At 40.0% G+C, this 24450-nt stretch overlaps 2 protein-coding genes across 2 annotated transcripts in view; one reads left to right on the top strand and one right to left on the bottom strand.

The window, feature by feature from the left end:
* Positions 1-6515, top strand: part of cdc40 (cell division cycle 40 homolog (S. cerevisiae)) — an 18399-nt gene extending 11884 nt beyond the window's left edge. Inside the window, exons 13-15 of the mRNA XM_032542811.1 lie at positions 3015-3091; positions 5083-5227; positions 5956-6515. Of these exons, the coding sequence (XP_032398702.1) occupies positions 3015-3091; positions 5083-5227; positions 5956-6133 (400 nt within the window). The 3' untranslated portion in view covers positions 6134-6515. The remainder of the gene's footprint in view (positions 1-3014; positions 3092-5082; positions 5228-5955) is intronic.
* Positions 6516-6607: 92 nt separating this feature from the next.
* The window catches only part of mettl24 (methyltransferase like 24), a 29898-nt gene continuing 12055 nt past the window's right edge, over positions 6608-24450 (bottom strand). Inside the window, exons 2-5 of the mRNA XM_032542814.1 lie at positions 21291-21389; positions 17604-17737; positions 13010-13235; positions 6608-7870 (exon numbers count right to left, since the gene is read on the bottom strand). Coding sequence (XP_032398705.1) covers positions 7553-7870; positions 13010-13235; positions 17604-17737; positions 21291-21389 — 777 coding nt within the window. The 3' untranslated portion in view covers positions 6608-7552. The remainder of the gene's footprint in view (positions 7871-13009; positions 13236-17603; positions 17738-21290; positions 21390-24450) is intronic.

Below are 24450 nucleotides of genomic sequence, written 5' to 3'. Positions count from 1 at the left end.
TTGTTGGTTAGAGGAACAACTAACCTTAAATTAGAGGCAATAAAAGACCACGAGTCATTCAAGTCTCATATCAAGTGCACTGCCATAAAAAGATGGGACCCCAGAAGCAGAGTGTGGCAATAAAGGCTTTAATTTTTTTCAGATCACTTTTTATTTGCTTATATTAATAGAATATGTATTAATAATACATAATAATGTACTGAAGCAAAATATGCTAGTGCACTTTCTTTTACAATTTTGAATTCCGGAAAAAGTGGCTGGTAAAAAATATATAAGTGGCTAGTAAAATTGGGCATTGGTCAAAAAAGTTAATTTCCCACCCTGAAGACGACCATGTTTTATTTTCTCAGTCTTGGCAGATCTTCTCAGCTCACCATTTTTTTCTCAAGGGTGTTTTAAGATGGGGATTAACAAGTGAAAACATGTTTTTTTTAAGGAGATGAGTTGAAGGACAGAATAAAATGTTGACAGAACGACATTTAGCAAAAGAACAATATCCCAAGAGTCTACTATGTACGCCTCTTTAAGAGGGGTCTTCCATGAGCTTTTTTTGTGCAGCGTGGGAGCAAACAGGCAAGTGGAATGCTTGGCCAAAGAGTGGCTTTAATGTCCCTCTTTCTCCCACGGATACCACCTGGCTCTCGGCTCTAGTTAACCCGCCTTGTGAGAGCTGCTACATAGCAGCCTTAGGCTTAATACCAGAACAGTCTCATATCTCCAGAATAGAAGCGGAGACTGGCAGAGAGGGGCAGAGTGAGGAGACGCCAGATGCTTAGATAAGATTGCGAGGCAGCAAATCTCCGTCTTACAAAGTCATACGCGTCACTGTGCAAACACCTACTCGGAATTCAAATTCAATCCTCATTTTCACCCACATCCTCAACAAGTTTTCATGGGTTTTCTGTAGCAGAGATTTATCATCAGGGAGCGGAGAGTTGGTGTATGTGATTACAATCAATATGAAATGTGCTGCACTGTGCCAAAAAGGAGAATTAGCTCTTGATCACAAAGACATCGCTCAGAGAGTGATGAAACTGGGAGCTTGGAGGGACATTTGGGACGATGGATTGAGGAAAAAAGATGAAAAATTGCAAAGACAGAGCAAAGGACATTGCTGCTATGTCATACAAGGACTCAATTTCCCTCCATAATGACTTTTGTCGTGGTCCTGACCTTTTTTTTTTATTATTTCAAAGCTCCTTGCCAACCCAAATTTAACATTATGTAAATATTTGCCCATTAGCAATGGCTATACCAAAGCAGAAATGTGGCAATCTTAAGAAAGTTAATTCACTCTTTTCTCAATAGTAATTATGTTTTGTGAAACCCTCTTTTTACATTAGTTCCAAAACAAACAAAGATGGTCTGTTTCATTTCCCTCTTAAGAGAAGCTCAGACTTTCTCATTTTTGTCTTGATATTTTTCCTGCAGGCTGATTACAAAACGTAACCTCAACCTCCCTGCAGTTATTATGCCTGACAAAGTAAAGTTCTCATATTAAAAATACAACAATGCTGTTTTAGTCATTGCCCCCTATCTTGATCGACGTGAAACACCGTAAACAACAATCAATCATCTATAATTCATGATGAATATTCCCAGTGTATAGATTGTTTGGCGTATGTTTTCATTTCTCCCTCTTCCGTTGCTCTTCAAACAACAGAACATTCACATTGGTTATTTCTGCAGCTCGGAGGAAGAGATTCTCTGGCTTTATCTTGTGTTTAGCTTGGTGTGTCTGCAGACATTGGCTCCGACAAAACAAGGCGCCCCTTTAATGTCTGGCTGTGTTTGTGTGCAAAAATTGAGATTTACGTGTACAAGAGTTTGCGTTTCTCGTTTAACTCTGGTCTTTAGTTCTTCAGGCCCATTTTTGGTCTTGCTCGAACATGGTGCAATCACTTTACTCCAGCTAGTACTCATCTCAGACAGGGACATTGCTTTAGTTTAAGCAGATGGCAAGATGACAACCGGGCACTTGATGCAAGTCAAAACATACACAGTTTAAGGCAGAAAGGCACATTAGTTCCACTTATTCACTAAGTGAAGTGTCACAGCAGGTCAGTTGCGTACATAGAAAAGAAATTGGTATACTGTCATCCAGATGCGTACACACACACACACACACACACACACACACACACACACACACACACACCACACCACACCACACCACACCACCACACACACACACACACACACACACACACACACACACAGTGTTGTAGATGTGAATGATCTTTTGCAGAGCACTTAAGATCAACAAGCCAAGTTTCCTATCTAAACATAGCAGAGCATTAAAGAAAAGTTGGGGGGGGGGGGGTTATTATATAATTGGATGGCGGTACAGTTGGCTGTGCATCACAGCTCCTTTCAGATTGCATTTCGTTATTTACGTACTGTAGCTGTAATACTGCCTGGTTTTTCACCGTTTTCTCTTCAGTAACAAGCTTTTTTGAGATGGCATAAGCAATGATTAAACATACTACAACTTTTGTTTTTCCTTCAAGGCTGCTCCATTTTATTTCTATGGTACTAACAGGAGGGTTTTTTTTAGCATAGAAAGAAAGAACACATGAACAATGACAAAACAAAACAAATTTGCAGTGCTCATCACCACAAGCCTGTAAACATAGAAGCCTCAATGACGATAAGGGAGAACATTGCGGTGCTTGGGAGCGCTTTAAAACCCATTTTATAGTCAATGTTTAAAACTCACAAAATAAAATAATTTAAAAATTGAATCGTGAATCGAGATCACGATTTTATAACGAACAATTGTGCAGGTCTAGTTGAGAAGTGTGTGTGGTTGGGGAGGGAGGGAGGGGAGTAGGGTAGAAAACCTGCGCTCCATGGCACACGACTGATTCACGTGCTGACCGCTCTTATTTTTCTTGCCTAAACAAAATGTATCGCTTTGCGCAGCGTCGTCCAGTCCAGAAAGAGCGCCATGTGTAGTTGGAACCAGGTTTTGGTTCCCAACCCTAACTAACAGTGATTTTTGCCTTTTTCAGGGACATCCCTGTGGACTTCAAGTATATTGCCGAGCCTAGTATGCACTCTATGCCAGCTGTGACACTCTCTCCCAACGGTGAGTAGTCTAATCATGGCAAAACACTCGCAAAGACACAGTCAAGCACACAGTACATCGGCCTCTGGGGAGCATAAACCCATATTGGCAGATTGAAGTTGGTTTATACCTTCCAGTGTTGGTTATTGCTCAAAAGAACAAAAACAAGGCAGGCTCGGTGTCCTCTAAGTAAATTCATGTGGGGATGTGACCCGGTCATGACATCTTTGATAGAAATTGACTGTATAAAGCCTGACCCATCTCCAAGTTTGTTTGCTTTGGGTTGCCAGCTGTCACAAACGGCCCATTGAGCTCTGTTAAAACACTTTAACGTCTCCTTAATGCAGTTTTGTGAGGGAGTGAACTGCCGAGCACACAGCAGCAAGCAGTTTCAACGAATGACATGTCAGTGAGGCATTAACGAAGCTGCATTAGGTAACAAAAAAGAACGGCTGGTTTGCCGTAATTTTAGAGACATTTCTCTGTTGACGTTAAAGTTTGAGCTTGAGATGAGTATATGCTCTCCTCCATCCACAGATAATATACAAAAACAGTACTACTTTGGGTTATATTCAAATAGTTGTTAAACATATAGTTCGACATTTCGACAATGTTATAGATCCACAGATAATATACAAAAACTGTACTACTTTGGGTTATATTCAAATAGTTGTTAAACATATAGTTTGACATTTTGACAATGTTATAGATTATATTAGCTGAATATGTAAGTATTCCACTGGACAGCTGAATTGTTGAGTGTCCACAGATGTGAGTGGAAGATTTATTGAAGCCACTTACTGACACAGTGGCCAAGTTTCGTGTAGCAGTCTAAGCACACCTAAAATAATCCCAGAACAAATTCCTTTCATATTAAGCGCTTTCATTTAAATTAGCAAATCCCTTTGCACTCCATCAGCTTTTTCTTCTTCTGTTCTCATCTGTTCCTTCCCTCTCTACCTATTTTGATTTCTCCCTTTCATCCTCTCCGTTACTCTCCCTAGTCTCTTCTTTGCTTTGGCCAGTTTTTATATTTGTATTTGTGCCAGGCTGGTTTGTGTTCTCTTGAACGTGTGAATAATGAATGTGTTCTCAGTGGGAGACCATTCAGTTTTTTCTCACGCCTAATGGCAACCAGCCCCTTTTGGCACAGCCTCTCTCCTATTTTCTCCTCTCCCCCGTCTTTTACTATCTTAATGAAAGAGGCAGAGAGTGCGCTGCTGAAATTGGCCAAGTTGTTTCCATTCTGCACGTATTGCATTTGACATTAGTGGAAAATAGTGTGTTTTGCCTTTTTGTTTTATAATTAGAGGACATAAGAGAGGACACACACCAACATTATATCTCTAATACCAAATCAATAATTCCCGTCATGTTTCCTTTCTAGAAGTGCTCTGAGTCGTGTAATGCTTTGACACTGAAGCACTGCCTCTTATCAGAAGAGGCTGTAGTGTTGCTGAAACACTGTAAAGTAGATCTCAGCTGAGCAGTCACTGATGAAAAGCCTCTTTTTATTTTCTTCTAAATTGCCTAAATCTTTTCATTTTAACGTCAGCAGAACGATAAGTTCATACCCTTCAAAGTGAGTGCCATCCATTCAAAGTGAAATTTACACATTTTGTTTCTTGTGTGATTTCTGTCCTTGAGGAATAATTCTACCAATAGCCATGTACCTGTTAAAAATATTTTGACTCTTATTGATGTCGCAGTAGATCAGAGTTGTTACACTGCCAGGTTTCGTGCATACTAACATCAGTGGCAGGCAGCGTCATGATTCCACAGTTGCTGCTTGTTAAACATTTGGCTGTACAGAAGCATGGTAATAAGACAAACTAGCACTTTTAAACTTGTTGTGACAACATTTAAAGCTTAGATCCGTTTGCATTTTAAAATGATTACTGCTAACACAAACTGCTGTTATACTGTCTTAACATGTTGTACAGTGAAATACTGCACAGCACCACTTGAGATGAGCTGTAAGGTTCATGCTGTTTGCTGGTTTCTAACCCCAGGTAAATGGCTAGCGTGCCAGTCAATGGACAACCAGATTCTGATCTTTGGAGCCCAAAACCGCTTCAGACTGAACAAGAAGAAAGTTTTCAAAGGCCACATGGTGGCTGGCTATGCCTGCCAAGTGGACTTCTCCCCAGACATGAGGTAATCATTTCCTTTGTTGGTCAATACTCTGATGAATGAAGGGAAGTATTAGGCTGCGGACATTGTCTTAGTTTATAATAGTTGATTAAGGAAACTGATGGAAAATATGCTAGAGAAATGCAGTTAGCAGAGATTCATCTGTTTCTTTAAGAATATGGTTACAACTATCTTCCTGTGTGGAAAATGTTAAAGAAAACAAAATATAGAAATCACTTTATTTCAGTAAATAAAAAAATAAAGTGGTAAACCATGTTCAACAGTATGTGGTCACACAGTGAGATAGCGTTCCACAGATGCTCGGTATATTCAGATGCAGAATACCTCTGCTCGCCCACTGCCCTCTAAATGATGAAGAGCTGTGCAAATTCATATTATCTAATGTACAAGTTCCACAACAAGAGCCAACTGGGATAGTCAGCACCCTAATTTTAGCTAAAACGGTTTCTCGCCCACCCTAGGTGCCCTAACCTCCTTTTGGTATCCATAGCAACACTGCAACTTCTGGCTAGACTAAATACCAAAAATTCAGGTTCCCACTTTTTGGCAGGTGAAGTGGAGACCGAAGTCATTTTTAGCAAAGCGCTAATCTTTCCTTCTCTCGTTCTCTCTCTCTCTCTCTCTCTCTCTCTCTCTCTCTCTCTCTCTCTCTCTCTCTCTCTCTCTCTCTTTCTCTCTCTACCTACCCCCCCCCCCACACACACACACACACACCTCTTGGTTTCTTCCAGCTATGTGGTGTCCGGAGATGCGGATGGAAAGCTGAACATTTGGGATTGGAAGACCACTAAACTTTACCACAGGATCAAGGCTCATGACAAGGTGTGCATCAGCGCACTATGGCATCCGCATGAAACCTCCAAGGTTATTACCTGCGGTTGGGATGGACAAATCAAACTCTGGGACTAGATCTCTTCTGGTGTGTGTTTTTGTTGGGGGAGACCAGTTAGGTCCACTTAGGTCCACTATAGAGATACTGAAAGGGACTGCTTGTCCCATGGATTTTGTGAAAGCCACAGGACTGGTATCCAGTCTTATTGTAGCAGCGTATTTTTGTATCCTGTCACGAAAGTTCAAAGTCTGTATTATCTGTACAAAGATGGCCACAAGCATACTTTTAAAAATAGTTTCTACTGCAAACGGAATATATGAGGGGAACCTTGGCATTTTTTAAATATCTTTTTTGTTTTAATTTGAGATTTGTGGAGTATACCTCTGTAATCATTGGTAAAATTTCTTTAATTTTCAATTGTGTAACCATCCCTTGGGGAAATAAACATTCTGTAAATTTGACGTCCTGAGAAATTGAAGCACTGGTTCTTTGGAGAAAGTGTTTCTATATCCATTATTCAACACAAAAACATGCGAAGAAATATTTCTTTGTTCCTTTCTTTATTAAACTGCAATGACATATTTGGCAAATTACATTAATTGAATCATTTTTGAATGTGGATTCATTTTTGAGGGTTTCAGTCCAGTGCTGTTTTCTGCAAAAGTTCTGGTGCAGCAGATAGTGGACTGAGGCCAATTGAACGCCTAAAGAAAACTGAAGGAGGAAAATAACTGACAGTTACACAAAATGCTGCTTTGTGTGGGATCTTAATTTTTGTTTTCTATTATAACCCAAACAACTGCACTATGGAGAAAAAAAAATAATTGGAGTTCATCTTTTCTTTGTCTTTTTGCCCACACATCCTCATCCAAATATCCAACAAGCACACATTATTGTCGCGTTTTGTGTTCAAGATACAATCATATCAGGGTTCAACTTCAGGGAAGCGTCTGTTTGTCTAGTCAGAGCCCATCTCTTTATCCTAATTATCCACATTCTCTTTCTGTTTAAGCAGCCCATATCGCCTCCCACATGTTTTCACTTACTGTCAGTGAGGCAGGATCTTTCATATACTTACCCCCTTCAACACCATGTATCAGTTGTACTTAATTCATATTCTTGAGAGAGCTGTGGGCCTTTGCACACTACTGTAATCTGGGAAGGTGGGCTGTGAGCCAAACTCAGTTCCGACCGGGATGACAGGTGATTGCGTCTCAAATGCTGACCTGCAGCCAACAACATCGCCACTATGAGGTAGAACACACAGGCAATTACTCTGCCCCTCTACACGGCTAAGGCCATTACAGGCCAGGAGAGGAAGAGCGGGAGGGTAAGTAGGAGGAAGGATTTCAGCTTTGCACAAAGGTCAGCCCAGATAAGAGCAGTCTGTGCTCTAGCAAGAATTTGTGCTCTGACTTAAAACTGTGTTACATAAACTTGTACATTTCCATTCAGAGGCTGTTCCAGCCAAGATAAGTCACCCAGTCTGGCTTCCCTCAAGGCCTCCACTCTGTGTTCACCCAGCTCAGGGTGTAAGCACTGCTAGCATTGAGGACATTCTTATGCAGAAAGAGATGAGGTTTTGCAGGGTTGCTGTGGACGTGGAAGAGGCGGAAGTTGGCATACTCAAGCTCCTTGAGCAGGCTGAACCAGTACCGCACCACGGATGGGTCATCGCCGCCCACTTCAAAGCCCGCCCAGTGCAGGTGAAGTTCCAACAACAGCTGACCCACTGAGTCCAGAACTCCTTCCAGGATGAAATTCTCCAAAATCTTCCACTCTGCACTCTCCATATCCACCTTCAGTACATCCACCTAGAACAAGAGGGGGAGAACAGATTGGGTGTTTTTCTTCTTCAGGTAATAAATGACACTAAACTGTAGAATTATTGAACGCAAAAGCTATTAAAAGAGGAGAAGGAGTAAGTGAAGCGTGGCCTTTTTTTCTTGCTCTAGAGATGATGGATTGAGTAAGAGAGTAGCCTGACGAGGCTTGCTGTGTCAAAGCAGAGAGGAAATGCTTCATAAAATGAATGTTAATAGCACCCTTAGGTCATATTCATGAGGAGACTCATGCATGCTCAAAGTTGAATGCACATCCGCAGGATCTTGGGATTCCTCTTAATTCTGCTGGATTGCTAAAATTATCCATTGTCTGACCTTTGTCTTTAAAAGTCTAGTTAGAGACGGTGTTTTTATTTCTCTAGGCTCAGTAATGTCTTAGTTAGCATTTTCTCAGCTAGTACAACATGAAGCCACTAAATTAGTAGCGATAAGACCGGAGGAGAGATTTAGATTACAAGATTTATCAGAAAATGGCCCAGGGTATTGTAGCGTCAAGGATTATTACATTAAAGATAACATGAGAAACTAGCTAAAAGAAAGACATAGTGCTCAGGGTTTTTTTTGATAGTGGGAAACGTTCACATGTCTACAACTAAACTGAGAATATCATCTTGTGCCATCTGACAGCACAGATATAAAAGTGTCCATGTAAATTCCTCTCCAGTGGATGCCTTTGGTGACTCTACAGAATTCCCAGGCCTCATTAGTGGAACTGAACTCATCTCAATTTTTGGAGAACAAATGTCTGCCATCCTCCCTGTGGGACCCAAAAAAACCCACAAGCAGAGATATGTTCCTTAATTGGACAGAAACCTCCTGATGGAAAATGATATGGCATCATCAAGAGGTGATGTGTTCACTTTGTCTCTAAGGAAAGTGTGTTTGTGCATTTGTCGGGATTGGATGTCATTTAAAGCAGCTCATTCAGCTTCACTCTGTCTGACTCTTTTATTTTTTCACATAAATTGCCTTTCTGCCCCAATGGTCCCTGATCCAATGCTGCCAATATCTACTTCCTCGCAAGAGTAGTTGCAAGCCCTGGCAAGACTCCTGTCTAGTGTGAGTAAAGTCCATATGGTGTTGGAGCTTAGAAAAGATGTCTTGTGCTACACTGCTGTGCAGCGTTAGCCACGCTAAATGGTTCTTAACTATGCTGGAAGGAATTTAGAAGATGCCAGTTTCCTGGTGGTTGGAGAGCAAAGTAAGATTTATTTTATGCCAAAACCTAAAGACATATGGCTGACACACATGGAACGTTTCAATTGAACAGTTTGACATTTTTCAGCCAGCAGCTGGTTAGCTTAGCTTAGCATAAAGACTGTAACCGGGGAAACAGCTAGCCTCTGTCCAAAGCTAACAAAACTAAATAACGGTCAGTTATTGACAAGCCATGATCCTTTTACTTTATTACAACAACAAAAAAACAAAGTATAACAATGATAATTTGTTTTATGGAAGGTTTTGTTGATTTTAGTTTTGGCTCATTTTTAATCACTTTGATTTATGACAGCAACCATTGAGCACAATTTTAACTTCCAGCATTGTTTTTGTGCAGTCTGATATAAAAATGTGACTGCTAAAAGACATCTGTCGCTGTAATTGTTTGCTGAAAATCACAATCTAAATTGCACTCTCTACAAATAGAGCTGATCTGTATAGCTCTGTAGAATATTTTAACCCTTGTGTTGTCCTCGGGTCAAATTGACCCATTTCCAAGTGTTTTATATCAGAAATATGGATTTCTTTCAACCAAATTGCCCAAAAATAACATGGATTCCATACAACATTACTTTCATAGAATTTTTTGGGTGTTTTATTTAATCTTATAGCATTTGAATTCTTTTTTTTTAATGGTTTCCAAACCGTATCCGGACTAAACTTTGACATCTACCCATCTGAGATCCACTCAACATCCTCTGATCTTAACTATTAGTCAAAATCATTCATAATTTCTGCCTTTTTAACTAAAAACTTATGTATAATTTGATATAAATGAGCTTTGTTGACCATGAATTCCAAGACTAAGTGTGAAATCTATCATTAAACCAGCTCAGGTTTTTATATAAAGTACCAAAACCATGGAAAAAGTGATAAATAAATCAGAAAAAAAAACATTGGAAAAGCATAAAAAAAATGTTAATTTTCAATTTTGGCTTGGAAGGACAAGTTCATGGTTGACGGGAAGACAACACAAGGGTTAAACACTCCACAGCAGGTCCTGCCCTCCACTGCTGAAAAATTAATGTAAAATTGCTGCAAACAGTATTTATACCCAATGTTCAAATATTTCCTCTCCTCCAAGCGAGTCACACAGTATGTGATTAAAACACACATTGTAATTACTTACATTTTTTAGGATTAAGCAGCACATTGGGACAATTATTTTAAATTTAGAGACGCTTTTGATGAAAAGTCTGACACTGTAAACAAACAAGTTTGCAGATTTGAGAATATAACTTTACACAACCCTAACAATTACCGAATCCTAGTGCCTTCCAGGCAGCACTGCCTGGAAGGCGACGTTGGGGGCTTAAAACACCAAACTCCTCATTTCATGGTAGGCAAATCCTAGCTGTTAACAAGACTCACATTTACTTTAAATTTTGTTGCACACAAATGGTCTTCTTGTCACAATAATTCAACTGTTTTTGCTTTATTATTATGTTTTCTGTGCTTTAATTAGTGAGGCTGTCACAAGAGAACAGATCACAATTAAATATATCTAATAACACATCTGATAGACTTACTTATTCTGTGCTTTTGGAAGCACTTCAACAACTGCTTTGAGAGCCTCCCAAAGGCATCATGACAGAGACAGTAAGAGCTGTCTTAATATTCACTTGTGTATTCAATCTTATTCATCCAAACATTTTGTTAGATATTATCACCTACTTCCAGAGAAGCTCAACTTTGCTAAAACCTCACATACAGATATTTTCACCACCTTAGTTAAAATAGTAAATTTGGTACAGGCATTTATGTTTCCCTTGAGATGAAATGTAACATGTAGTGGCGACCCCTTAATTTTTCATCCTGCACCATCATCAGGTCCAAAGTTATAATTTATCCAATACTTTGGTTAATGACCTGCCAAATATATGACATTTCCATCAGCCGCCACTGTACATTGTGTTTAGTGATAATGAGCTATTCGTAGCATGCTACGACAAAATGGTGAACATGGTAAGCATTAGACCTGCGAAACATTGTCATTGTGAGTATGTTAGCATGCCGATGTTAGCATTAATTTCAAAGCATTGCTGGGCCTAAGTGCAGCCTCACAAAGTTCTAACATGGCTGCAGGCTCTTTGCTCTCAGTCTTGCTAGATGATTCCAATAAAACAACCTCATCCATTAGTATAAAATAATATGCTACATCTGCGCCCTTCAATGAAATGAAAAGGTTGTAAGATGGAAGCTCTGAATGTTGTGCTTGTTTGTTGTGCGCTGGGTAGTGCTGATACTGTTGTGTTATCCAATTACCGATCAATGGTCCATTATGCAGTTTCTTTCCATGAATGAGACGTAACTTTCTGTTGCTGACATTTGTCCCTGTGGTGACAGTGTCTGCTATCTCAGCTGGTCACCAGAGCTCAGTGAATGAGTCATCTGTGTAGTTTTTAACAAACACAGATAACAAATGCAGTGCATCCATGTTTTGACCTTTCCGAGTGACTCTGTTTTGTTACTGCTGCTTCTGCTGTCACAGAGGCTGGGCAAGAGTCTTTGAGAAGAAACTGTTCTGCTGCAGCTTGCTCCGCCGGCACATTATGTTTTTGCTTTAAAACCTCATTACAAGGACGTGTGCGTGGCTTTGCATTTAAAACAGGTGGATACTGTGATCTATGGAACAGTATGGTGTACACACCCACCCACCCACCAAACACATGCATGCATCAACAGTTATTTGTTTATAATCTTAATATCTTTCCAAGTCCCTTTTATGAGCTTTGCTTTTGGCTCCAGAAAAGGAATTATAAACTCAAATTAAACTAGCTAAGGCAACGCATCATTGAGCAGAGTGCAGGCATTCTGCTCCTAGAAGCTGATGTAAATTAGCCGATTTAACTGTTCCTATATGGATAGGTAGAAAAAAAGATTAATTAATTAGGTTTAGCTCCTTTTGAAAAATTGAGAAATAAGAAATTATAACACAAAGTTCAATTATATGACAGTCTGCCCATTAGATTTTGAAGTTTTTGGTTAAAAGTAAAAGTTTTGACCTAGTGGTAGTGCTAGACAAAAGGTCACCAAAAACATTAGGGTCCAACCTCTGGGGCAATAAATATCCACAATGCCATGCTGCTAAGTGAGGTTTTGAACATTTCTGACTTTGGCAACTCCAGCTGGGAGTATCAACCTAGGAAGAGTAGGCCCACTGATATCCCAAATAACAGGACATAATCACCAGAATTCACTAATTTTTCTACACACCATCTTTTTATGCTTTAAGAATATTCTGCAAGATGCTATACTTACTGTATATAGAAAGGGGCATTGATGGAATCCAGCCATTATTTTGGCAGACTATAAATGCTATGTCTGCAATCTTTATGCATGTACCGTACTACCTTGGCATGAGAAGAATAAAAAGCCTGTCTGTCATTCAGCGGTGTCTTCCTTACCTATGTAAAAAAAAAAAAAAATGTTTGACTTCTATATCCTTGAATTATCAATCCACTGGATCTGTACCTGTGTTAGTTAGTATGCATGCTATCAGTGGGCTTGGTGTGTGTATGTATATGATTGATCTTGTATGCAGATCCCTATCTGATGAGGCAAAACAATCCCTGGGGGCTTTGAAGAGGCAACATACAGCATGATAATATTTAGGAGGAAAACCAAATTATACATGGGTGTTTAGCCACCTGAAGCCAGAGACAGACAATCGAGGAATGGATCCTGATGAGCTGTATTACGTTGGGGTGCTCAGGAAGGAAGTGGCCTGTGTTTGCATGCATGCAGCATATAAGTGAATCCTCTAGCTGACACAGAGAGAAAAATCCCTTTCCAGGTGATTTTATGATGATGTGAATGAAATAATTCACAAATCTATATTATAGCCAGAAAGCTTGTTGTGTACAATCCCACTTACGTTCTACCTCTTACCTGTCTGTGTCCAAAGTCATTAAGGATGGTAGCCAGTTTTTTGGTGTTGGCGTACTGACGCTGGGCGACAATGGCCGGGTTGGGATCCCTCCAGTCTACAGAGAGCCGATGAAGCCACATTTCAGCTTGCTGCAGGTGAGACTGCTTCAGACTGGGATCAAAGCAGTGGACCTCACATCCTGCCCTGGTAAGAGAATGCTCCAAGGACCGATCATCCACACCCAACCTGCAGCAAACACAGTACAGGACAACCAGGTAAAAATACTTTCTTGGTACAAGCCAAAATATGTACATGGTAAAGAGTAATGATCAAATTTGACCTATTTTTCAATTAGTTCATTTTGGCAAAGTACATCTGCTAAGAGATCTGCAAAGCTATTACAATTCATCCCGAGGGGGACATTTATGTCTGTCCCAAATTTAATGGCAGCCATCTCATAGTTGTGGAGACAGTTCTCTCAAAAACACAAATGTTAACCTCATGGTGATGCTAAAGGAAAGGTCAGGCGATTTGTCTGTACAAAATGTTATGGCAGTCCGTGCAGTAGATGTAGAGGTATTTCATTAGATACGTTAAAACTTGACCTACTGGTGATCCTAGATAAAAAAGTAATTTTCAAGCAAAACACACGCCTAAACAGAGAGGGATGGATGTAGTTTCATAACTTCTCTTTACACATTCATGCTGAGACATTGCTACAGCTTTGAATGAGATATGGATTTTCACTGTACAAGAGTGGGCCTGATTTCATGAGAAATCTAATGAATGGCTTGGAAACTCAACATATAGCCCTACACTTTCCCATTATTGAAAGCAGCAAGGACAGTTGCTTACGAGCATAAAACAGGATGCAGGCTTCCTGTTTTGCTCCGATGTAAACTGAGCTGAAACTTTAAGACCGACATGTGTTGGAATGGTGTTCAGTAAAGAGAAAACATTTGAACAAAGACCTAAAGATCTTCTTTGTGACATTATGCAAGAGGTTATACAGTACAAGTGGTCTTAATGTTGAGAAACATCAGCAAAAATAATTACATATGTCAAATATGATGGAGGATCACTGAATTCTCACAATACAATTCCCACATGGACAGAGATACAGACACACCGCTACATACGAGTTACTGTGATCCTGACTTCACCTGCCAACTTAAAAGCAAAAAATAAATAATACAACTAAACAAAAGCAGACTGCTTCTACCTTTCAAAATACGATGTGTAAGTACACCAACACATTTCCCTGTATTTCTCTGTCTTCAATGTGTCTCCCTCACTTTCCCACTCCCTATCTCACTGCTATTCTCTCTTTGTCCCACCACCACTCCCTTCCATAATTTGGCAATTTTCTCCTTTTCTTCTTTTCTCAGTCAGTGTCGCTGCATTCCCTTGTGTCTAGTTTGTGCTGCGGCTGTATTCTGTAATTGCGGCAGAGGGTGTAGGCTACATTTCACAGTACACTTCTTTTACAAATGAGGCACCGGATCTCTGAATGGATCCCACATGCAGGGAGAGGAGAGAGGAGCATATGGGAGAGATTGAGATTCAACAAGACATATTTCTTTTTAAAGCACTAAATATTTCAAATGCTTCCTTGAGAGTTTCCCATTCTCTGGTGTGGTGTTTGGGCCAGGAACCACAGCAGTGACAATTTAGACAGGGATCAGGGATGACTCATGGAGGGGGGGGTAACCTCTACTAGCTGTAATATCCTCTCTCATGAGACTACAGAGTGCAGGAGTGGTAAACCTCTGCTAACTGGAACGTCATGGCAACCGTGTGTGCGTGCGTGTGTGTGTGTGAGATAATTTTACAAACACCTGATGGATTGTAAATCTGATAAACAGAGCCTTTAGTCCACCTCCTGTCCTCACACTGAACTATTATGTCAACAGCCTGTCTGGACTCTTTGAACCTCTTTGAAGGCGAGTCTGGTTAACAAAGGCTGGGTGGGCTGGGAAACTCTCTGCTGTCTTTGCCCCTTTCAAATTCTCCGTTCTACCTTTAGAGCTTTGCCCTTACATCTTCTCTTATTTTTGCTCCCTTTGTTTCGTATTCCATGGTATTCTCAAACTATTCTCCATGACTGTCTGTCTCACCACCTCCATCCTTACTCTTTTTCTTTCTACCGCGCTCCTATTTCGCTCCCTTCATTACACAATGCAGCTCATTAACATGTGCATAATTAATAAGTGATGTGCTTTAGCCTATATAGGTGCTCCAAATTTGATTAACTTTAAGTCTGCGGGAAATGTTGTCATGAGAGTACCTCTTTCAAATTTAAGGAACTAAAGTCATTTTGCATTTTCAGGGGCTCACCTAAACGGACTGAGGTTATTATTAATGTTATTTATTACACCTGCGCTTTTCCTGCAATCACATGTCAACATTTTTTCTGTGAATAGATCTATTTGGTAATCACAAAGCCATCCTAAAACAAAATTTTTATTTACTACAGAATGCAGAATATTTTAGTACAGTACAAAAAGCTGACGCATATACTCGGTAAACGGTTTAGCCTTTGCTTCAGTCAGCCTACACCTAGAGTTGGCACAGTTACTGAAATAAATACATTTTAACACTGAAGACAATAACATCCTCCCTTACTGAATATAATCATGGAACTCTGACAAAATAATTATTAATCACACCAGCCACAAGTTTCAATGGCTGCTTTGATTGGACAGAATGTGTGTTGTTGTTTTTTTTTTTCATGACAATGGATGATTTCTCCTCTACATGATCTTTGATTACAGTATGCATCTTTACTGTTACTGCATTAACAGAAATATAAAAAAGATTGAAAACCAGTATAAGCGGAGGAAGATGGAGGACAAGAGAGGTAAAATAGAGTATGAGAGGTAAAAGGTGGATTACTGGTTTTTCATGTGGGAAAAACATCCTGCAACCCCCCACTCCACCACCATGTGACAGACCAATCAGGGAACAGCTGCTCATCCTGCCCAGGCACAGCTGTCCACGGCTCATTAAACTGCATGCAAATGAGGCGTATCAACAGAACACACGTGCACAAAAATATGCACACACAAATACGCACACAACTGTACACAGTCAGTAATGCACTGAATTCAACTGTGTACACACACTTAATAGTATTTGGCATTTCTATTAAAGTCAGTGTTAAGGGCTGCAGTAGACTATAGTAGAGGCTTTTCTGAGTCTCCTGTACAGCAGAGCAGAAGTCTCCTGAAAATAGAATACCCAGCATATCTGGCATAGATTCAGGAGCGTGCATGCGTTACATGAATCTAGGTCAGATATGGGACACGGGGAGGAGAAGATTACTTGGGCTATCCAGAAAAGTGGAACTTCAGAGAGTAGTTTGCCTTGTTGAACTGTTTTACCAGGCTCTTTTACCAGACTTTTCTTATGCAACTCATGAAGTTTTTCATAGAATTTCAGTTTTTAGATTGACTCACTGTTGTTGCATTAGCCAGAGTTGAGGGTCGACTAAGCGTAAATTGAATTAATTCCAGAGGTCCAAAATGGCAATGCGGCTTTCGTTGACATGAAAAGTCAGAGCTGTGAGTCACATTTTTCCAAGCTGATATTCAGGTCAAATGTCAAAATGTTATATAAATCCTTGAGAGGATGCGTAATATTCATTTTATTTTTGGTGCATGCCTGCATGAGTGACTTCCCATCAGTCTATCAGATTTTCTCCAATCTCTCTGTTTGAACCCTGATCCTTCTCCATAGAGAGGCAGGAAGCGCCCCCCCATCCCTCCCGCATCAGTATCTGTGTCCTGCCTGCCTCGATGCCAGCACACCTGGGCTGTCTCTCATCAGTCAAATTAATAAGCTCCCTCTCTCCTGTAGATAAATCCCTTTAGACCTCTCTGCAGCAACCTAGCCCAGCAGAGACCCAGTAGGGCAGAAGCTGGGCCGAGCTGATCCACAACACAAAGCCAACTGGGAATGATTGACTCTCCAATCTCAAGAAGGTCAAATACTTTGGCGGCATGCCTGACTCCATTCAAGATTACTTGCCACTCAAGGAAAGGAAGAAGCGGTGAAGTGGATGTGACGGTCCAGGTGGATGTTAGAGGTACAGTTTAGGCAGACGGAGTATTATCTTTACTCTTATTACAGTGTTACATAACAAATTAAGATATCCAGAAAACTGAGATAGCCAAACAAGGAAAAAAAAACAACCTTAAAGCTATGTGGCACAAAAAAAACCCCCTCCTCTATTGTGTGAAAGATAGACTTAATTCTTTGATGAAATAGTAAAAACCCTAGAAAATATAAATTTTCATGGGTAAAGTGATGACAGCCACAACTGTGCCTAGATATATCACAGCCTGTCACAGAACCAGATGCTCTGAATTACTGTTGCATCTGCTGATAACTCACTGAGTGTCTGAAAACAATGATGTGAACAACCCCGTTGCTCTACAGATGCAGTATACGACAGCTTGTCACAAAGCTAGTGTACAGACTGTAGATTTTTATTTTGTAGAAAATTATTCCATTTATGTTAGAATAAAGGGCGACATGTGGTAGTGATGGGAAAGATTTGAGTTAGGGAATTAATGTATTCACTGGAATGTGTGAGTGACTGTCTGTACTCACCCAAAAGAGTAAACCCTGCAGTGTTTGCTTTGTATTCTGTGGGTCAGGCTGTACTTGGGGTCCAGACATGTGGCCCAGGCTCCCTTGGTCCCCTCTGGAGCAGCTTCCTCATGGGACAATGATGCACACAACACCTAAACATATAAAAACACACACATATATATATATGTAACAGCCGGTTCCGATATTAAGTTATTTACTTAGTTTGCTTTTGACAAATTCTGTTATGGATAGTTTGTTTTTTGAGTGTGTGTGAGTGGTCTAGTTTAATCAGGTATGTTTAGTCACATAGAACGAAAAATGGAGTGCCTGGGAGTTTAAACAATCACACTAGCATTTAAATGTCAAGAGTGGCAGCTTGGCTGAAACCACCTGAACTATCCTGATCTTTTATTCAAAATATCCTAACACAAATGCTATAAATCACTGGAGACTGTAACTGAATTTGACCCTGGGCTAGTGTGTATCTGGGCCTCAATGTTGAACTACGATATGCATGCTATTCATCACAATGCGCAGCTGGAGCGAATACATCAGCTGCATTGCCAAGTCTCTCAAGTAGACTGAGAGAACAGGGCAACAAAAGAATTGATGATTAACAAGGAGGAGGTGGAAGTATTCCTTCTCTATGTAGTTAACATTCTATACAGAAAGTTCAAATTGGCAGGTTCAGTGTGAGTGCAGTACATGTACGTGTGTTAACGTTATTGTCTTTATGTTTATGTAAAGCATTCCCTCGCATAAACTGTGTACACACAGACAGTAAACATGTGCATACATGTGAGCGTGTTGGTTGTGTGTACGTCTGCAGTTATACAAGTGACTAAGCTTTAGTGCAGGAGCTGCTGCTCAAAGGTTTGCTGGTTAAGCTCTGTCTGCCGCAGAAATTCAGTCTGCAGAAGAAGAACCAATATGGCCTTGGACATACAAAACATAAATCTAAGTTTGACTATACGGCATTGAAGTGTAAACAAGATCGTGTGTGTGTGTGTGTGTGTGTGTTATTACCTACTGTGTATTATCAAGTCTAACACTTACAGATAACAAAGTTTTTTTTCAGGTTGTTTGAAATAAAGCCTGAGCAAAACGTTTGACAGCTATGTAAATGTGAAAAAAAAAGCAAAACTATAAGTGCTTTCTAAAGGTATTCTGTTGCCAGGGAACAATGAGCACTGCATGCCAGCCTCTTTTAAAATCACATCTATTGTTTATTTAAAATTTAGATTTAAAGCTGTTATTTGTGCATGTTTACATTCTCAAGACAACACCAAAGTTCCCTTGTGAAGAGAGTTAGATATTTACAGCGTCCAAAGAACCTCTGAGCATGGATTACTTGCTGTGGCCTTTTGATTTTTTTTTAGGCTAAACAAAGTAGTCCAGATGTCTTTATCCCCAGCAATGTTTTTCACGCTCCTCCTGGGAAATGTAAAAGAGCAGTAGCTTTACTCCGTGCTCCTTCCAGATGCCTGATATTGGCTGCTTATGCTGTATGTGTTTACCAGGTCTGCCTGGCAGCCGCCATCATCAGTTCTGTGCCGGGTCCTCTCTAAGCAGAGTGTTCAGTGACAGACAGGCCAGGCAGGAAGGGACCAGCTGAGTCAAGTGCAGTGTTATCTGATAAAGTGTCTTTGTTGCAAAGGGCACAAGAAATGTATTGTACCGGTACATGTGGGTGGCGCTATAATATATTTAAATGAATTTGAAACCCGCTTCATTAGGCCTGTCATGTTAATGTGTTCCAGCTGAATGCGTTCATCAGCACACTGTGCACTGTGTGCAGTGAAATGCCAAATCACTCCTGAGTATTTTTTGCCACTTCCCATCTGCAGATTTATCAGTGGCATTGAACTGCTGACTGCTGTTATACTGAATAGTGAGCTGTAAAAATGTACCTGTTTTCATTGAGTACACATTATGATGAGTGAACAATAACTACCTATTGTTAATAATCTAATCAGAAAAAAATCCAACAGTATATTTAATGCTGTTAAAAAATACTTTATAGAAACAATTCCCTATTATGTGTGTGTGCTGGTGCACGCATGCACGCAAGATACACTGACGCGTATTGATTGGACAGTTGTGTCGCAGGCCATCTCTCTGAGTAACAGCTCCACCAGGCACTGTGTCAGTCAGCATTACAGCTGAGGATGCTGCTATGCTCCCTCCAACTCCCTCCACCCTCGCCTGTCAGTGTGCATGATGGACAGTTCCCTTCAACAGAATCACACACACACACACACACACACACACACACACACACACACACACACACACACACACACACACACACACACACACACACACACACACACACACACACACACATTACACATACTCATACAATCTCTTTCTCTCTGTTCTTGTTCTTGTCTCTTTCTTTCACACACATAAATTGGCTGCGCACACATGTACACACACATCCCGTGGCAAATTCATTATGAGCTGAATGTCTGCTTTGTGAAAGATATAGAACGTTTGCTTAGTCATTTGGAGTGGGTTACTCTGTGTTATTGCTACATTGTGTGAGCGAAAAAGATAAGTAGCTGATTTATCCCCAGGCCAAAATGAATTATAGTTTAAAAAAAACTCAAAAAAATGTCCAATGTTTTTGGAAAATAAAAAAAATCATATTGTGACTTTGCATAACTTTCGCAAGAGGGACAAGGGCACAGAAGTGTAGCCTTTCTCAATCCCTTGATATTTTTCAAATTATGATGCTGAACATCTTTATTGATTTGTAGTAATTTAATACTGACATGGGCCAACAAACAAACAAACCACAACATCCCATTGATTAAGTATGAATAGAGGGGCTGTGAGTTTCATCTGTATGGTAATCAATAGAATAATGAATTATGTGTGTGCTGTCAAGCAAGACAAATACTCTCTGGCTGAGCTGAATGTGAAAGAGACGCCAGTGTAGCTCAGTCATTGGCTGATAGAGACATGCTCGCTCTGATATACTGTGCATAACAAAGACAAAGTCAAAATAATGCACTTCCTCGCTTTCAACAGCAACAACTTCTTCTTCTTAAAATCTTAAAACCATATCTTATTAGTCTCATTTATGCATCTGGTTACAATGTTTAGTTATCTTTCGTTAAACATTAAAAGTCAGATACAAGTTTAATATGTGGTGTTCCTTGATGGAACACTGTTTGCAGCAAAGCATCAAGGACAGCCAATATCACAAATTAAAAAATACAGAAAAACAAAAAAAATTACCACATTAACAGCAGAACGAGGTCAAAGCTGAGCATTTCTGAGCCAATAATCAAGCTTTTATTATTAACTCAATTTACAGCTCTTGTCTAAAAACAATGCTTTTGTGCCCTGTGAGGACATCCTCTTCACATAAAACCAGCAGAGTAAATTGAGAAAAGAAGTAGAAACCAGCAATCCTGTTTTCTGTTTTACAATTTTAATAAAACTTTAATAAAATCGGCTTTGTAAATCTTGCCTATCAGATTGTACTGTACTCATTCATCGTAGTGTATTTGGGAAGTCATCATTAGAAGAAAATGCACTTACTGCCATTACTTTCCACCACCGCGAGTGGCATTTTATTTAATTTTTTAAATTTTTTTTGTACATGGTCCCTTACAAATACATGCAATAAAAGAAGTTGTTACGTACAACTGGAACTTTTAAACAGCAGTAAAAATTCCAACAACAATGACTCACTTGTGGTGTTGTGATGTAGTTGAGGAACCTTTTAGCTTCGTCCTCCAGAGAATGACTCTCACCGGCCCAGGGCTCCAAGTCTACGTGCCACCGAAGAGTCTGTAGTGTAGCATACAAACATAGGGGATCATTAACAATAAAAACAACATTGACAATTAACTAACATCAAAGTAGGCCATTCAAGAGAAATCCAGTGCAAGGGCAACAACAAAAGGAGCTTTATTCTTCTAGGTATTATAACCCACTTGTGTATAGCTACTGATGGAACTAGGTCACAATGTGCTCAGTGGAGTTTTTTTCCCCCTACCTGTATGTTAGTGGCAAATAAACTGCTAAAGTTCACTTCGGTTGTTATTTTTATAAAATGAGGGGTTCTATTTATTCTCATATATCCTGCGCTGCAAGGTACAGATACACAGAATCAACTTTAGAAAGTCCAGCTGTGCTCATTGCTGCTGTATGATCACATTCCTAAAACCTGGCAGAGCTGTGCTTAACAGCCTGCTTCGTTTCTACAGGAATGTGTCTGTTTATGATTAGAGGAGAGGCAGTAAGATGGAGAGAAAAGAAAAAGAGGGACAGAGCTTTGATGATGCATTTGCTGGGTGCACAATCAATTCTTAGGTCAAACACTATTACCATGTGTTCATTAGCTGCCCCGGTATAAATTATCTTGGGTGATTTCACGATAGAGTGCTTCCCTGCCCGGGACGCTCCTGCCTTCATCAGTGTTTCATGGGCACTGCTGTGTGTTTTTACATATTCCACGGTCATCCGCAGATAATTTCTGGATTAGCAAACAAGATCATGTTTGAGTTTGTTCAATGTTATGGGCACATCTGATGAGCAATCTGTACAGGGCGCCATGGTGACATCAGATCTGTCAAGGAAAATATTCTTGTGTTGGTATTCACACGTTTCATGCCTCTTTTTCTTTCTCTCTCCACTCCCAGTTATGCCCTCCAGTTCAGCTTTGTGACTGTAGGCTCAACACAATGGCCATCCTAGCTCAGATACTTACTTACGTACAATCACTGTTGATTTCAACCAAACATACATACTGTACATAACAAACACTAGCACTCACTAGCACATTATCTATGGTAGCACCATGTGTGTACTTTTCTCCCACAGTGATACTAATCCAGGACCTGCCAACATAGAGAATCAGCTGTCCCTTTAATGGCTGCAGAGCCTGATCCACGCCATTTACTGTTTGGCATTCAGCCTTTAATCAATTTGCAGCGTGTCAAAACATTTGAATTCTCGCAGTGCCACAATTCTTTATCTCCTCTCTCCATCATGTCATCTCTCTTTTTCATTTTCTCTCTTTCCTCCTCCCGCTCTGCATCTTATTTCTCTATCTTCATTGTTTCTTTCAATCTGTCTGACACTCTCTCTCTTCAGTGCCTCTTTTTAAAATAATTGCACCTGTGATGCATGATTAACATAACTACCGTGCAGGTTAAATAGGGTGATGGATGTGCACGTGTGGCTTTCAGTCTACAGCTAGAAAGACTGCTTGTCGGTCTGGGACCGAGTCATCAGGTCTGAGTCATTTTCACATAGACAAATAACATCTACATTTTTGCATCCCTGTGACTCTGAAAGCTCCCAGAGCTCTCAGTCTCCAAGCTGCCCTTTTCATGTGCTTACCCAGTACTCCCTGCAAAGCTCAGTTATCAGGCCCCATACATCAGCCTGGTACAGGTTGGGACAGGACTGCTGATCAGAGGGCAAATATCTGGGACAATGGACTCACTGGGAGTTTGCAGTGCAGAAGGTGGGGATGAATAGCAACGTAGAGAGGAGTAGGAAAGGACAGAGTGAGGGTCAAAGGCTTGTACATTGCACAAATTTATGGTAGGGAAGGAATGGAAATATTGGCAGATTTTGCCAACGGAAGGGGAGTGCATCCAAGGTTTCTTGTTCAAAGACTTTACTAGAAAGAGGCAGTTGTTAGGCTCATACAAGTCAGGTGTTCTATCCAAGTCTGTTTTTATTGCGGCTGAAATGAGTTTTCGCTTCATGTGAAGTTATTTGGTAAAAAAAGAAATTCAACCTTCATCTAAGATTTTGTTTTTCTGCGCTAAAACTAAAATATCTATAAAGAGTTTTTGTGTGTCTCATTGCACGCTTTGTAATATACATGTCTACGAGCTCTTACTAACTGCTGAATCATCACGTAGCGGTGATGAGATTAGTGTTAAGCCCCTTGTTCATTCAAGCAACAACAAGTCATCAGTGCCTCAGGGACAGCAGAGGTAAGCAGTGTTAATAACAAACACAGAACATCATCAGAACTGTCGAGCCTCAGCTGTTGAGACCTTAATCCCATGACATTAGATATAACAACATCATCACCATGAGCATTTCAGGTTGTTGCCCTGACATGAACAGAAGGATGGACGATTGAAATTGTTTATTAAGTTGGTACAAGGATACTGGGCACAGGAAAAGGATACGTCTTCTGAAGAAAATGTAGGTGTGCTCGCTGCTGAAAATGTGCACTGAAAGTAGTTGAAGATTGAGTGTAAATAAAATGTAAGACTCAGTTTTACCTTGAAGTACTGAAAGGAGTTGAATGTTGGTTTAAAAGCAAGTGATGAATACAGCATGAGGGATCAGTTGAAGTGGAGGTCCTAAAAGAAGTGAGTTTCAGTTCAAGTGTATAAACTGAAATGTGTTGGTGCAACGCCTTTGGCAACTAGACAAGGGAACATTTCCATAGACGACGTGCTGCTTGCTAGTGAAAATTTAAAATTGAAAGATTTGAAATAGTTAAATTCCCCCAAAAAAAAAAGTTGAAATGTGAGTTTAAATAGAAGGGCTGAAAGAAGTTATTAAGCACTAAATTAAATGAAATTTGAAGTGAAAGTGCTGAAAGGAGTTGATGATTCAGTTAAATTGTTGCAAGCGCTGAAAGCAGTTGGAGTTAATTGTGTAGTGTGGCCAGTAGAAGTATGATCACTGAAAGCAGGTGAACCCTCAGTTAAAGAAAAAAAGAGATGATTAATTTATTTCATCTGGAGGCAAAGTTAATAGAACTAATTTTACCTGAGGTAGAAAAATAAAAATAACTAAATTGTATTTCATTGGTCTTTTATCCTGATTAATTCTTGCCTTTCCTTTTTTCTTTTTTCTTTCTTAGGGATTTAAA

This window comes from Etheostoma spectabile, chromosome 18 (genome assembly GCF_008692095.1).
Source record: "Etheostoma spectabile isolate EspeVRDwgs_2016 chromosome 18, UIUC_Espe_1.0, whole genome shotgun sequence".
Taxonomy (NCBI): Eukaryota; Metazoa; Chordata; class Actinopteri; order Perciformes; family Percidae; genus Etheostoma; species Etheostoma spectabile.
This window is presented reverse-complemented; position numbering and strand designations above follow the sequence as displayed.